This window comes from Chrysochloris asiatica, unplaced genomic scaffold (genome assembly GCF_000296735.1).
Source record: "Chrysochloris asiatica unplaced genomic scaffold, ChrAsi1.0 scaffold00037, whole genome shotgun sequence".
Lineage (NCBI taxonomy): Eukaryota > Metazoa > Chordata > Mammalia > Afrosoricida > Chrysochloridae > Chrysochloris > Chrysochloris asiatica.
The window spans coordinates 17,622,370-17,637,622 of record NW_006408555.1 but is presented as its reverse complement, the minus strand read 5'-3'; the positions used below and the strand labels follow the sequence as shown (position 1 = coordinate 17,637,622).

The 15,253-nt window shown below is 38.3% G+C and overlaps 1 protein-coding gene across 2 annotated transcripts in view; it reads left to right on the top strand.

Annotated features, from left to right (window-relative positions):
- The window catches only part of PHLPP2 (PH domain and leucine rich repeat protein phosphatase 2), a 104,487-nt gene that overhangs the window by 18,131 nt on the left and 71,103 nt on the right, over window positions 1–15,253 (top strand). For both annotated transcript variants that reach the window (XM_006860186.1, XM_006860187.1), the window contains one exon: window positions 3,413–3,546. In XM_006860186.1, coding sequence (XP_006860248.1) covers window positions 3,413–3,546 — 134 coding nt within the window. The remainder of the gene's footprint in view (window positions 1–3,412; window positions 3,547–15,253) is intronic.

Genomic DNA, 15,253 nt, shown 5'->3' with positions numbered 1-15,253 from the left:
GCCCTATCCTTGGAGCAATACAGAGTAAGTCTAATCCTTATTGACTTCTGAAGATAGAAGATAGCTCTTTAAATAGCCCCTTAGCCTCTTTGTTTTCAAGTTAATCCTCCTTCAATCATAAATACAAGGGTCCTTTAAAAGGTTTGTGGAAAAATTCCATGGTCTTTCCATTCTATTTTCCACAAACTTTTTAAAAAGTCTCCTCATATATGTAATTTATTTTTTGTGGAGAGTATACAGAGCTGAATACACACTAATTCAACAATTTCTGCATGCACAATTCAGTAACATTGATCACGTTCCTCAAATTGTGCAGCCATTCTCCCCCTCCTTTCCCATAGTGTTCCTCTACCATTAGCGTAACATCCCTGCCTCCTTAATTTCCTAGTCTTTCCAGTTACTGTTAATGTGATCCCATATAGATAATTCTTAAAAGAGCACAGTGCTTGGTGTAGACATTTTTTACTAATTAAGCTATCGGTCATTTAGTTTATCAGAAGTCCCTTTTACAGTGTATCATTCTTGGAAGAAATCTGTTGTACCCGGAGATCCTTAGCATTATTGCAAACCCTTTTGAATGTTGACTTTATTTTGCTAGGGATTAAATGTATTATTTTTATTTTGAAAGCTTATTTTCCATTTTTATTAAATTTTGGTTTTACTGGTCATTTTAGTCTTTTGGTTCTTCGATTATATCCTTTGTTGTAAATTTTTTCTGAGTTTATCTCGTACTTCATGTAAGTTAAAAAACAAACAGCCAAGAGGTTAATTTTTGTTTTTTATCAGTATGTTTTCCCTCCTAATTATGCCTTTGATACAACTGTTTATAATAAGCCATGAGTGTTCCCATTTAACATTATTTGACACTTAGATATTGTTGTTAACAGCATTTTCCACTTCTCTGACCACAAACCACAGATGTTCTCTTATCTTTTTTCCATGATGAGAGATGTATCATATGTCTATCATTGTAGTTCTTACTTTTTGAGACATAAAGAGTAATACTCGTCAAGGCTTTTGGAACATACAAGTTTTTGTTTACTTGTTTTTGGTGGTGGTCATGGTGGTGGATTTAGAGGAAAAAATACTATTTAAAATTGAATTTCAATCCTGAAATTTTTTGAATAGTTTTTCAACACTTACTAATGCCCACTTTTTTATTGAGCACTTCACATAATCTATCATATCTTGCTTAAATAAATAAATGTGATAGCAACCTATGAATTTGACACTATTGATACTCCTATTATACTGATGGAAAATAGAAGGCACTAAAGTTAAATAACTTTCAGTGGCATGTCGAATGGAGTCTGAAACCCAGACAGTCTGACTTCTGGAGCCCATGCTTTTATGCTCTAGTTAGAACTGTTTGCTGTCTAAATATGTTGTTTTAAGTTTTACTGAGTCAGTTCCAACTCACAACAACCTTGTGTACAACAAAACAAAATATTGCCCGCATCTGTGTCCTTATCATTGTTGTTACGTTTAAGCTCATTGTTGCAGAATCTGTGTCATTCCATCTCACGGAGGGTCTTCCTCTTTTCCTCTGATGCTTTACTTTACTATACTTTTCCAGACACTGGTCCCTCCTGAAAACATGTCCAAAGTGTGACATCGTCTCATCTAAGGAAGAATCTAGCTGTACCGCTTCCAAAACAGATTTTGTTCATTCTTCTGGCAGTCCATGGTATATTCAGTAGTTTTCACAAACACTATAATTTAAAGGAGTCCTGGTGTGGTGCTATGGGTTAATGCGCCAGACTGCAAAGCCATGTGAACTGCTAGGTTGGCAGTTCAACCTCACCATCTGCTCCTTGGAAACCCCATACAGGGTCGCTATGGGTTGGAACCGACTTGACAACACTTAACAACAACAATATAATTCATAGACATCAAATCTTATATCTTCCTTGATCATTGTCCAGCTTTCACATGTATATAAGGTGGCTGAAAATACCATGGCTTAGTCAAGCACATCTTAGTTCTCAGAGTGATATTCTGCCTTTTTTCCCCCCAAACACTGTTAAAAGCTCTTTTGCAGCAGATTTCCCCAATGTAGTATGCTGCTGTTATTATGAGTGTAGATTGTTTTTGCTTTTCAAATATTTTTAACAATTTCAAGTTTTTGTGAGGAAATAGTGGTGGAATTTTATTTGGCACCACGGGTTAATGTGCTGGTCTGCAAGGTCAGTTTGAACCGTAAGGTGTGTGGTTCAAGCTCACAAGCTGCTTCTCAGAAACCCTATTGCTATGAGTTGGAACCAACTGAACGGCACATAACAACAACAGTGGCAACATGTGGTAGACTCAGATTTGGTTTCTGGCCAATATAATTAAAGCATACATAGCCACTAAAGTGTCTGTCAATGGAGGCCTATGTTTGGCTCGCTGAACTGGTTTTAGCATAGGTTCCAGACTAAGACAGACTAGGAAGAAAGTCCTGGAGATCAACTACTGAGAATCAGCCAGTGAAAACCCAGTGGATCTCAGTTACTCAGTCTGCAAGTGATCATGGCTGTGGCCCAGGACTGGGCAGTGTTTCCTTCCACTGTTCACGGGGTTACCACGAGTCAAGGGCTAATTTGACAGTGGCTAGCAAAAATAACCATAAGTTTATATAATTTAAAAGATGCATTGTTACTAGAGGACACAGATGATTACTAGATATGCTATGTTACCCTAGCTTTCTGTCGAGACCACATTTGTAGAATTTCTGGGGGGCTGTTGAGTCATTCATTCTCAATTCTTACGTGAAGCCATTGGGAATATATAGTGCCTGGAGCATGGTAAGCAGACCCAAGGACGACATCTATAATTTTGTGTGATGCTTAGATAAAATCAGTTGTGACCAAGTATAATAGTTTATATGTTATGATGTTTACTGCCTAATAATTATTCCCCTCCCCCATATCATAAGTGGAGTTTTCTAGAGGCTGCATGACAATATCCCAGTAGACAGAGTACAAAAACAAATCTGAGAATCTAGCTGTCTTCCGTTATGCAACTATTAATGAGATTTATACAAAATGTAAAACAGTGCCACTCTTCTTACTAAATCTGTTTTATTTTGAAAATTACACTTTTCAAAGATATGCTATTTGTGCTAACATAATGGGCTTAATGCTTTTAAATGTATGAGTAAGTATTTTTAAATTCTTCATTTTAGTTTCTAATTTCATTGTTATCCAATAGATAAAACCCACATAAACAAAAGCTCTTTGGGATTCTCAAAGAATGTAGTAAAGGGATCCTGAGACCAGTTTTGGAACCATTTGTTTAGGCTAGTTGTATCATGATGTGTTAATGAAAATCTTTATATAGAAATAAAAATCAAGAGTGTACTGACATGTTTTTATAAAGGAAGTATTTTTATTAGTTTATTAAATATTTTTCTTTTTAATTATGTAAACAGGAGACTTAAGCCTACTGAACGACCTCTTCAGATGGTTTATGATTATTTATCCAGGCTGGGCTTTGACGATCCTGTGCGCGTGCAGGAAGAGGCAACAAATCCTGACCTTGGCTGTATGATTCGATTTTATGGTGGTAAGGATTGATGAGCGCCTTTGTGAATATGTTTACTGTTTTTAAGTGTATAATTTGTGCCTCTGTCTCCCTTCAGCTTTTTAAAAGTTTTTATCAAAAGCTAGTTTAAAGCCAATTAGTTAAAAACAGAACAAAAGTAGGAGGTCAGGGGAAGAAAAGAGAAGTATTTGCAAAAAAACAAACAAAAAAGACTTCCTTTTGCCTATCTATTAGAATTATTTGTCAGAATCCTGATCAAATAGTTCTTGCTTTTGTTGTTGTTTGTTATTGTTAAGTGCCGTCTAGTCAGTTCTGACTCATAATGACCTGTATAAAGTTTCCAAGGAGTGACTGGTGAGCTTGAACCACTGACTTCCAGTTCAAACCAACCTTGCAGTCCAGCGCATTAACCCACAGTGCCATACCAGGACTCCTTTAATTCAAGCTTTAGTATTAATTCTATTATTCAACTGCTCTTAAAGCCCTATTAACTGCTGGATACTTGATATAGTTCAGTAATATTGGGAAAGAGCTTGTAGTTAGGTGTTGTCTAGTTGGTTCTGACTCAAAAAATTAACTGATGTTTAACAGAATGAAACATTGCCTATACCTCTGCCATCCTTGCATTTGTTATGTTTGAACCCATTGTTAGTGCTCAAACCATGTTGTGTCAGTCCGTCTTATTGTGGGTCTACCTCTTTTTCCCTGACGCTCCACTTTACCAAGTAAGTGTGTTGTCCTTCTCTAGGGACTGATCCCTCCTGATCCCACAGAACAAGAGACGAGTCTCAGCATCCTTGCTTCTAAGCATTCTGGCTGTACTTCTTCCAAAACAGTTTGTTTTTCTGGCAGTCCTTGGTACTTTCAATATTCTTCTTCAACACCATACATCAAATGCATCAAACCTTCTGCGGTCTTCCTTATTCTTCATTGTACAACTTTCACATGTATGTGACATGATTGAAAATACCATTGCTTGTGTGAGGCATACCTTAGTCCTTAAAATGGCTTCTATATCTTTCAAAAGGTCTTCTGCAACAGTTTTGCCTACAGCAATATGGCCTTTTGATTTCTTGACCGCTGCTTATATGAGTGTTGATTGTGGATTCAAGCAAAATGAGGTCTTTGATAACTTCAGTCTTTTCTCTGTTTAGCATGAGGTTAGTTATTGGTTGTGAGGATTTTTGTTTTCTTAACATTGAGGTGCAATCCATAATGAAAGGTGTGGTCTTTACTCTTCATCAGTGAGTATTTCAAGTTCTCTTTGCTTCCAGCAAGCAGGGTTGTGTTACCTGCATGTTGCAGGTGGTTAATGGGTCTTCCTCCAATCCTGAGGCCATATTCTTCTTCATATAATCCAGCTTCTTGGATTATTTGCTCAGTAGACAGACTGAATAAGTATGGTGAAAGGAGACAACACCTGATGTACATCTTACCTGATTTCAAACCATTCAGTATCCCCTTGTTCTCTTTGAATGACTACTTCTTGGTCTATGTACAGGTTCCTTATGAGCACAATGAAATGTTCTGAAATATTCATTTTTTGCAGTGTTATCCATAATTTGTATGATCCACAGAGTTGAATGCCTTTATGTAGCTATTAAAGCACAAGTAAATATCTTCTTGGTATTCTCTGTTTTCAGCCAAAATCCATTTTATTGTCAGCGGTGATATCCCTAGTTCCATGTCCTCTTCTGAATATGGATTCAATTTTTGGCAGTTCCATGTTGATGCACTGTTGTAACCATTTTTACTTATCTTGAGCAAAATTTTACTTGTGTATGATATTAATGATACACTATTCAAGGATTTCAACATCTTTCTTTGGACTGGGTACAGATATGAATCTCTCCCAGTAGGTTGGTTAGATAGTTGTCTTCCAAATATCTTGGCATAGACTAGTGAGCACCTCCAGTGCTGCATCAGTGTGTTGAAATATTTCAGTTTGTATTCCATCTATTCCTGGAGCTTTGTTTTTCACCAGTGTCTCTATTGAAACTTGGACTTTACTATCAGTTCATCATTATATGCTACCGCTGAAATGGTTGAGCATCGACCAATTGATTTTGGTACAGTGACTCTATCCATTCTTTCCCTCTTTAATGGTTCCTGCATTATGCAGTGTTTTGCCCATTGTTATTAAATGCCATCCATTCGGTTCCACTAGTAGTGACCCTATATAGAGTTTCCATTCTTTTCAGGAGCAGAAAGTATCATCTTTGTCTTTAGATGGCCACAGAATCCTTCAGCATTACAACTTGAGGCTTGAACTTTTTCTTTAGTTCTTTCAGTTAGAGAAATGCTGAATGTGTTCTTCCCTTTTTGTTGTTTAACTCCAGGACTTTGTACATTTCATTGCAATACTTGACTTTGTCCTCTAGAGCTGCTGTTTGAAATTTTCTTTTCAGCTCTTTTACTTCCTTGTATCTTCCATTCTCTTTAGCTTCTCTATGCTCAAAAGCAAGCTTCAGATCTCATGTGACATCCATTATGGACTTTTCTTTCTTTCCTGCCTTTTCAATGACCTTTTGCTTTATTCTTGTATGATGTTTTTGATGTCATCGTTCACCTCTTCTGGTCTTCAGTCATTACTTTTCAGTGTGTCAAATCTGTTCTTGAGGTGATCTGTAAATTCAAGTGAGATATATTCAGTCATATTTTGGCTTTTGTGGACATGTTTTACTTGTCTTCAGCTTTAGCCTGATCTTGCATTTGAGCAGTTGAAGGTATTTTCCACAGTCTGCCTCTGGCCTTGTTTTCACAGATGATACCGAGCGTCTCCAATGTCTCTTCTCACAGATGTTGTTGTTGTTGTTAAATGCTGTCAAGTCGGTTCCAACCCATAGCAACCCTGTATAAGGTTTCCGAGGAGCAGCTGGTGAGCTTGAACTGCCAACCTTGTAGTTCAGACAGCTTTGCAGTCTGGCGCATTAACCCACAGCGCCACACCAGGACTTGTGTATTCCTCTTTTATTAAGTTGTTGACAAGGTATTTGCAAATTTGCAATGAGTAAATCATTGGTCTTGTAAAATTCTATCTTGCATTTTCCAGCATCATTTCTATCACCAAGGCCATCTTTTCCAACTACAGAGCCTTCTTCCTTGCCAACTTGTGCACTCCATTGACCAATAATTGCCAGTACATCTCAGTTGCATGTTTGATCAGTTTTACATTGAAGAAGTTGGTAGAATTATTCAATTGCATCCTCAGTGGCCTTAATGGTTGGGGTGTAAATTTGAATAATAGTGGTATTAACTAGTCTTCCTAGTTTGTTGTTGTTAGATGTCATCAAGGTGGTTCTGACTCACAGTGATCTAATACAGGATTTTTGAGGAGCAGCTGGTGGGTTTGAACCACCAGCTCACCAGTACTTGTCTTCTAGTGTCACATCGGGCTCCATGGTCTTCCTTGTTAGGTGTATGGATATTGTCCTTTCAAAGACAGCTTTGTATTTCAAGATAGATCTTGAAATGCCCTTTTTGCAGACATTGAATGCAACAACATTCATCTTGAATTTGTCATTCCCAGCATAGTAAACTGTATGATTATCTGATTTAACACAGCAAATGCCAATCTATTTCAGCTTACTAATGCTTAGGTTATTGATCAGCAAATGAAGGTCCCTAAAGCTTCTGTTCCACATATGTCATTATGGTCAGCTACTTTGTAGAGGCAGCTCTCTTCCCAGTTATATTTTGAGTGCCTTCGAACCTAAGGGGCTCATCTTATGGCACAATGTCTTAAACTTTATGCTGCTATTCATAAGGTGTTCAGTGGCTAACCACTCAGGAGTGGCCCACCTCTTCTTCTTCCTATTCTGTCTTAGTCTGTAAGCCCTGTTGAAACCTGTTCAACAGGGGTAACCCTGCTAGTATTTAGAATATTGGTAACATAATTTCCAGCATCATTGCAAGACAGAAGCCATCATAGCATGACAAACTGACAGATGAGTGGTGGTGAATGGAGGTATTCATTATGTGCAACTTGACATATGATCAGCATATGAGAGGGCTTCAAAAACTTAATGGATGAAGTCCCTTTGTATCTGTCGAATTTTAATATTTATGTTATTATAATAAAGAATATTTGATATTCTAAAAGTTTAACGGTGTCCTGATGTGGCACTATAGGATAAACACTTGACAGCTAACTATAAACGCACCAATTGCTCTTGGGAATCCTGTGCACGGTTGCTATGAGTAGAACCTACCTGATGACATTTAAGAGCACAACATAAGTCTAGTAGACTTTAAAACTAGAATTTTTAACTGTGTCTTCTCTTTTTACATTGTTTTTTCTGTAGAGACAATTGTTCACTTCCTGATCCCTTTAATAATAAAGTTGGAAAGTTACTGTGCAATCAGTCATCCATGCAACCTGATAAGTTCACAGTAGAAATGCTTCATGGGATTTTTGTGACTGTGAGCTCAGTGGAAGCAGATTGCCAGACCTTTTCTCTTGTATGTGTTCAAACACCCGATTTTGTGGTGATTCGTCGAGTGCAAACTGTTTGCTTCATCTGGGAATCTCCAATGTTGTTAAGTGCCATCAAGTCAATTCTGACTCATAGTCACCCTGTATTTGGTTTCTGATGAGTGGCTTATCAGTCCAGTGCTTATCCTGGAGTGCCACATCAGGGCTCAAGGAACCTCCTGTGTTATTCTTAAGTGCTGTCGAGTCAGTTCTGTCTCATTATGACCCTGTATAAGGAGTCCTGGTGTGGTGCTGCAGGTTAATGTGCAGGATTGCAAGGTTGGTTTGTGCTGCAGGGTTGGCAATTAAAGCTCACCAGCCCTATACGTTTCTGAGGAATGAGTGGCTGCTTTGAACCACTAAGCTTGTGAGAGGTCCAGTACTCATCCTGCATTGCCACACCAGGAGTTCAGAAACCTCCAAAAGTAAAGTTAAAAATTCATTTCCACCAAGTTGATTGCTACTCATTGTTGTTGTTAAGTGCCATTGAGTTGGTTCCGACTCATAGTGACCCTGTATAGGGTTTCTAAGGAGTGGCTGGGGAGCTTGAACTGCTGCCCTTGAAGTTCAAACTGACCTTGCTGCCCAATGCATTAACCCACAGTGCCACACCAGGACTCCACCTCACAGCAACCTCTGTATAGGGTTAGCAAGATTATAAAACTTTACAGGATCAGGGAGCCTCATCTCTCCCATAGTGGTTGGAGGGTTTGAACTGCCAACTTTTTACTTAGCTGCTGTTGATAGATGTCATTAAGTCAGTACTGACTCATAGAGACCCAGTGCACAATAGAATGCAACACTGCTTGGTCCTGGGCCAACCTCACAATTGTTGCTATGTGTGACCCCATTTCTGCTGCCACCCCATCTCATTGGGGGTCTTCCTCTTTTTCTCTGACCTGCCACTTTACTAAAAACATGGTATCATTCTCTAGGGACTAGACCCTCCTGATAATGTGTCCAAAGTATGAAAGATGAAGTCTGGCAATCCTGGCTTCTAAGGAGCATTCTGGCAATTTCTATAAACTGAAACGAAGTGAGTTTATATTAAGTTTAAAAAAGAAAGCATGCAAGAGCATAGGTGCACATGAAATTATATTATATATTATGTATAAGAAACAGATTATAAACACACTTTGTAGTTGAAGTAAATGAGATTAAGTTAATGGTTAAGTATTTGAAAAGAGAAATATAAATCAAATTCTCTGCTAATTCATGGTGGGAGATTAGTTGTCAGGTTTAATCTAAATATGAGAAAAAAATCTTTTTAAGACTGATGTATCACACCTATCACTATAAAACTTTGTGGTTATTGTTAGTTGCCATCAGGTTGGTGTCAGTTCAGACTGACCCTGTGTACTGAAATACTGCCCCGTCTTGCACCATCCTCAGAATTGTTGTGTTTGCGACCATTGTTGCTGCTGTTGTGTCCGTCCATCATGTTGGGGCCCTTCGTCTTTTTCACTGACAGTCAGTTTTAACAAGCATGATGTTCTTTTCCGGTAGCTAGTCTTTTGACAACATGTCCAAAGTACAAGAGACAGAGTCACACCATCATTGCTTCTGAGGAGCAATCCAACTATTGTTCCAGAACAGAGTTGTTCATCCTTCTGTAAGTCCATGGTTGTCTTAGTTCTTAGTGCTGCTATAACAGAAAACCACAAAGGAATGGCTTGGACAAACAGAAATTGATTGACAGTTTCGGAGGCTAGGAGTCTGAATTCAGAGTGCCTACTGTGTGGAGTCCTGGGGTGGCATTGCTGTGGGCTAATGCATCAGACTGCAAAGTCGTTTGAACTGCAAGGTTGGTGCTTCAAGCTCACCAGCTGCTGCTGGGAAACCCTATACAGGGTCACTATGGGTAGGAATCCACTCAATGGCACTTAACAACACCACCCTGGAGAAAGATCTTTGTCTCCTTTTAGTATCTCTTGGCTCAGCATTCCTTAGAGATCTCCAAATATCTTGGTATTAATCTTTCCCTGAATCTAGGAGCTCCAAAGTGCTGCTGGATTCCAGAGTTCCAAAGAATGTACTGCACTCCCAGCTCTACTTCCTGGAAGACAGTAGGTCCCTCTGAGCTATGCTTGCCTGTTTAATCTCATTCATATAGAAATAAATTGACTCAAGATACATACAGCCTAACCCTACAGATTGCATTGGCTTCTGTAAAGTCTTGGTGGTGGTGGTGTTTTTGTTAAGTGCTGTAGAGTTGGTTCCGACTCATGGCAACCCTATATATGGTTTCAGAGGAGCAACTGGTGGGTTTGAACTGCCGACCTTTCAGCTAGCATTTGGTGCTTGTCTTACAGCACCATACCAGAATACCCATTGACATCGTATTGTTAAGTGTAGTTGTGTTGATCTGACCCATAGCGACCTCGTATAGAAACCTGAGGAAGTGACTAGTGAGTGTGAACCAGTGACCTGAGGGTTCAAACCAACTTCATGGTGGAGTTCTTATCTTAACAGAGCTACACCAGGTTTCCTTTATCATCTTAGAAATAAGGATTTACAACACAGGATAATTACATCAGCTCAATGCCGTCACATCATGGTGAAATGATTACATTAAATCAGAACTCATCATGAGCGATTACTTTATTAGAGTTTACACCCAAGCAAGTTTACATAAAACTTATAACTATCATAATGGTACTTAAAGTGTTTTTCTCCACCACCATAATTCAATTGGATCTATTCTTTTATTGTCTTCCTTATCCAAATTTTCATAAACATGTTGTTCTTGTTGTTAGGTGCCATTGTGTCAGTTCATCTCTTTAAGGGTCTTCATATTCTTCACCCACCCTCCACTTTGTCAAGCATGATGTTCTTCTCCAGGGACTGGTCCCTCCTGACAATATGTCCAAAGTACAGGGAACGAAGTCTGGCCTTCCTGACTTCCAAGAAGCATTCTGGCTATACTTCTTCCCAACACAAACTGGTTTGTTCTTCTGGAAATCCTTGGTACGGTCAATATTATCCTCTCAACACCATAACTCGGATGCATCAGTTATTCTATGGTCTTCTTTATTCACTGGCCAAGTTTTTCACATGCATATGAGGCTATTGAAAATACGATGACTTGGCTCAGTTTCACCTTAGCCCTCAAGCTAACATCTTTGCTCTTGAACACTTAAAAGAGGTCTTGTGCAATAAATTTGTCTAATGTGATATGTCATTTCATTTCTTGGCTGCTGCTTCCATGAATGTTGATGGTGGATCCAAGCAAAATGAAGTCTGACAATCTCAATCTTTTCTGTATTTATTTATTGGTCTTGTAGTGAGGATTTTTGTTTTCTTTACATTGATGTGCAACCCATATGGAAGGCTGTGATTTTTTTTATCTTCAACAGTATGTAAAGTCCTCTTTGCTTTTAGCAAGCAAAGTTGTATGATCTGCATGCCGAAGGTAGTTAATGAATCTTCCTGCATTCCTAATGCCACACTCTTCTTTTTATAATTCATCTTCTCCAATTATTTGCATAGCATACAGATTGAATAAGTATGCTTAAAACATACGATCCTGGTGCACACCTTTATTATCCTATCTATATAATGTTCCTGTCATACATAAAAACTGTTATTCACAAGTTTTTCAGTGGCTAATCTTTAAGAAATATTCTGCCTCTCCTCCTTTCTAGTCCAACTTAGTGTGGAATCTCCACTGAAATCCATCTACCTTTGGTGACCTTGTTGCTATTTAAAATACTGGTGGCATAGCTTCCAGCAACACAGCAACACACAAGCCACCACAGTATGACAAACTGATAGAGAAGTGGCGAACAATAAAATTTTGTTTTTTTTTTTAAAAAAAAAGAGGATTAAAGGTATTACTTGAATTTGCTTGAGCCTGAGTTCTTCACTTAACATTTTCATTTCATGATGAAAGTTGAGCCTTGAATTTTATCAAGTGAAACTGCATTTACACTCAGTTATATGGTACAGTGATCTGCACTTACTTTGGTGTTTTGGTTTTTTTGTTTTTTTTTCTTTCACTATCTGATAAACGGGATCTGTTTAAGAAATACCTAGATGGGTATTATCAATAGAGTTTTTAGAAAATGTAAATTTGTCATAATTTTACTTTTTGGTGTCTTAAACAGAGAACCTTTCAAAATAATGAGTTTTTAAAAGTTAGATAAACTAGTTTAATTTGAAAGAAGAATTTATGTTTATAAATGATGTTTAAAAAAGTGCTTGTTTTTCAAACAGCCAATTTATACATAAGGTACCAAAAGCAAAAGATGCAAAGTTTAGATACTGAAAAAATAATAGTTATTAATTGCCGTACAAGTGGACTTCAAAACTTTATGAAAAAAATGAAACAGAAAGATAATTGAATTTTTAAACAAACTTTTTGAAGCATCGTCATATAACAAATTGCTCCAAACTTAAATGGTAATAAATATTCATTATCTCATACAATTTCTGTGTGTCCGAAATCTAGGAGTGATTTAGTGGACTAATTCGGGCTCTGGTTTCAGGCAGTAACAGTCTGTTGGTTGACACTGCAGTCATCTGAAGGTTTGACTGGACTGGAAGATTCGCTTCAAAGATGGTCACTCACATGGCTATTGATAGAAACTCTGTGTTCTTTGCCAGCTATTGGCAGGAAGCTTCATTTCCTCATCATGTGGATTTCTCCATAGGACTGCTTAAGTGTTTTCATGTCATGGCACCTGGGTTTCTCCAGTAATGTAAGACACCCAGACAGACAGCTTCAGTGTCCTCAGTACCTCTGCTATGTAAATGTGCTATCAGTTCCAATCACATTCTATTTGCTTGGAGTGGTAAGTCACCAAGTGCAGTATACACTGGGAGAGGGGGGTTAGAGTTTATCTTTTGTAGGGAGTAGTATCAAAGACACACCTTAAACTCATTAGAAAAAGTATGCTTTCCTCTCACCCTTTATCCACTTCCAACCATCCAGTTCTAGAACCTAGAGACAACCAGATATTTTGAAGTATTCTCTTTGAAGCAGATAGTGAAAAATATTTAATGGGTATGTTGTTGTTGTTGTTGTTGTTGTTAGGTGCCATCAAGTTGGTACCAACTCATAGTGACCTTATGCACAGCAGTACAAAACACTGCCTGATCCTGGGCCAACACACTATTGTTGCCACGCTTGAGTCCATTGATGCTGCCACTTGGCAGTCCATCTTGTTGGGGATCTTCCTCTTTTTCTCTGACCCTCCATCTTACCAAACATGATATCCTTCTCCAGTGACTGGTCCCTCCTGACAATATGTTCAAAGTATGAGAGACGAAGTTTGGCCGTCTTGGCCTCCAAGGAGCACTCTGGCCGCACTTCTTCCAAAATGGATCTGTTGGTTCTTTTGGCAGCCCATGGCACTTTCAATATCCTCCTCCAATATCATAATTCAAAGGCATCAATTCTTCTATGGTTCTCCATATTCACTGTCTAGCTTTCGCATGCATACAAGGTGATTGAAAATGCCGTGGCTTGGGTCAGGCACACCTTAGTCCTCAAGCTGACATCTTTGCTCTTCAACATTTTAAAAAGGTCTTGTGCAGCAGATTTGCTGAATGCAGTATGTCGTTTGATCTCTTGACTGCTGCTTCTGTGAGTGTTGATAGTTGATCTAAGAAGAATGAAGTCCTTGACAACTTCATACTTTTCTCTGTTGATAGAATGTTGTTTATTGGTCCAGTGGTGAGGAGTTTTGTTTTCTTTACATTGAGATGTATCCATACCTAAGGCTGTGCTCTTGGATCTTCATCAGTACATGTTTTAAGTCCTCTTCACGTTCAGCAAGCAAGGTTGTATCATCTGCATATCTCAGGTTGTTAATGAGTCTTCCTCCAATCCTGATGCCATGTTTTTCTTCATATAACCCAGCTTCTCGGATTATTTGCTCCAAGAAGCTGGGTTGTATATAGTTCAGTTAATTAGCTTTGTTAGACTATATTGTTAATGCGGCCAGGATCATAAAGGCTTCAGTTCAAACAAGTTCATATTGTTGTATTCTCTTTTTATAAAGGTGCCGATACTGGGGATAGCCACTGTGCATATGTTATCAATCACACTGGAGTGGAATTTTTGAAATGGTAGTTCTGGAATGATAAGAGTTAGGGCAACTCTCAGCCAGAATCTTTATTTCTGTACCATACTTTCCGTGTATTATATAAAGCAAAATCCAGGAAATAGAAACATACACAAAAGAAGGCAGACACAAAATAATCAAATAGCATGTTTCTGTTCATTTAAAGTTCAAAGTGGACTAAATGTAAATGTATGACAGTATCACAACTGTCCATCAAAGTCTGCTTTTTTTTTTAGATGTTTTATTGTATGTTAGGTGAAAATTCACATAGCAGATTTGTTTTCCAATCAGTAATTTGCACACAGAGTTCTGTGACATTGGTTACAATCCCCACAATGTGTCAGTACTCTGCCCTTTCCTCCACGGGTTCTCTGTTTCCATCTGTCCGGTTTCCCTGCCCCTTTCCACCGTCTCATCTTTGGTTATGGGCAAATGCTGCCCTTTTTGTCTTGTGTAGTTGATTGTTCTAAGGAGCACATTTTCCCCAGGTGTTCCTGTCTATTAGTTGGCTGAAAGGTGGCTTCGAGGCATGTTTTCAGTTTCAAATTAGAAGGGTGTTTTAGTCTGATAGTCCTGGAAGTTCCTCTTGTCTCTTTCAGACCAGTAAATCTTTTCTTTTTCTTTTTCTTTTAACTATTTGTGTTGTATGTTTTTTTTTTTGTTTTTTTTGTTTTTTTTGCTTAGCCTAGCTGGAACCTTCTACCGTGGTTCTGGTCAGAGACCCTTTGCTTTTGACACTTTGTGTTTACTGTCACCATAATCAGCACTTGTATACTATCTAGTTAGGGATTTTACTTCCCTTCGCCTCCTGTCCCTGGTAACTATCAAAGAATGCTCCTTTATGTGTGTAAACCTACTCTTAACTGTTTGTAATAGTGGTCTCCTACAATATTTGTCACTTTGTGATTGATTTATTTCATTCAGCATTGTTATTATTAAGTGCTGTCAAGTCGGTTCCAACCCATAGTTACTCTGTACAGGATTTCCAAGGAGCACCTGGTGAGCTTGAACCACCAACCTTGCAGTTCAAACTGATTTTGTAGTCCAGCGCATTAACCCACAGTGCCAAACCAGGATGCCTCATTCAGATTAATTCTGTCAAAATTCATCCATGTTGTGAGATGTTTCATGGATTCGTCATTACTCTTTTATCGTTGCATAGTGTATTCCATTATGTGTGTGTACC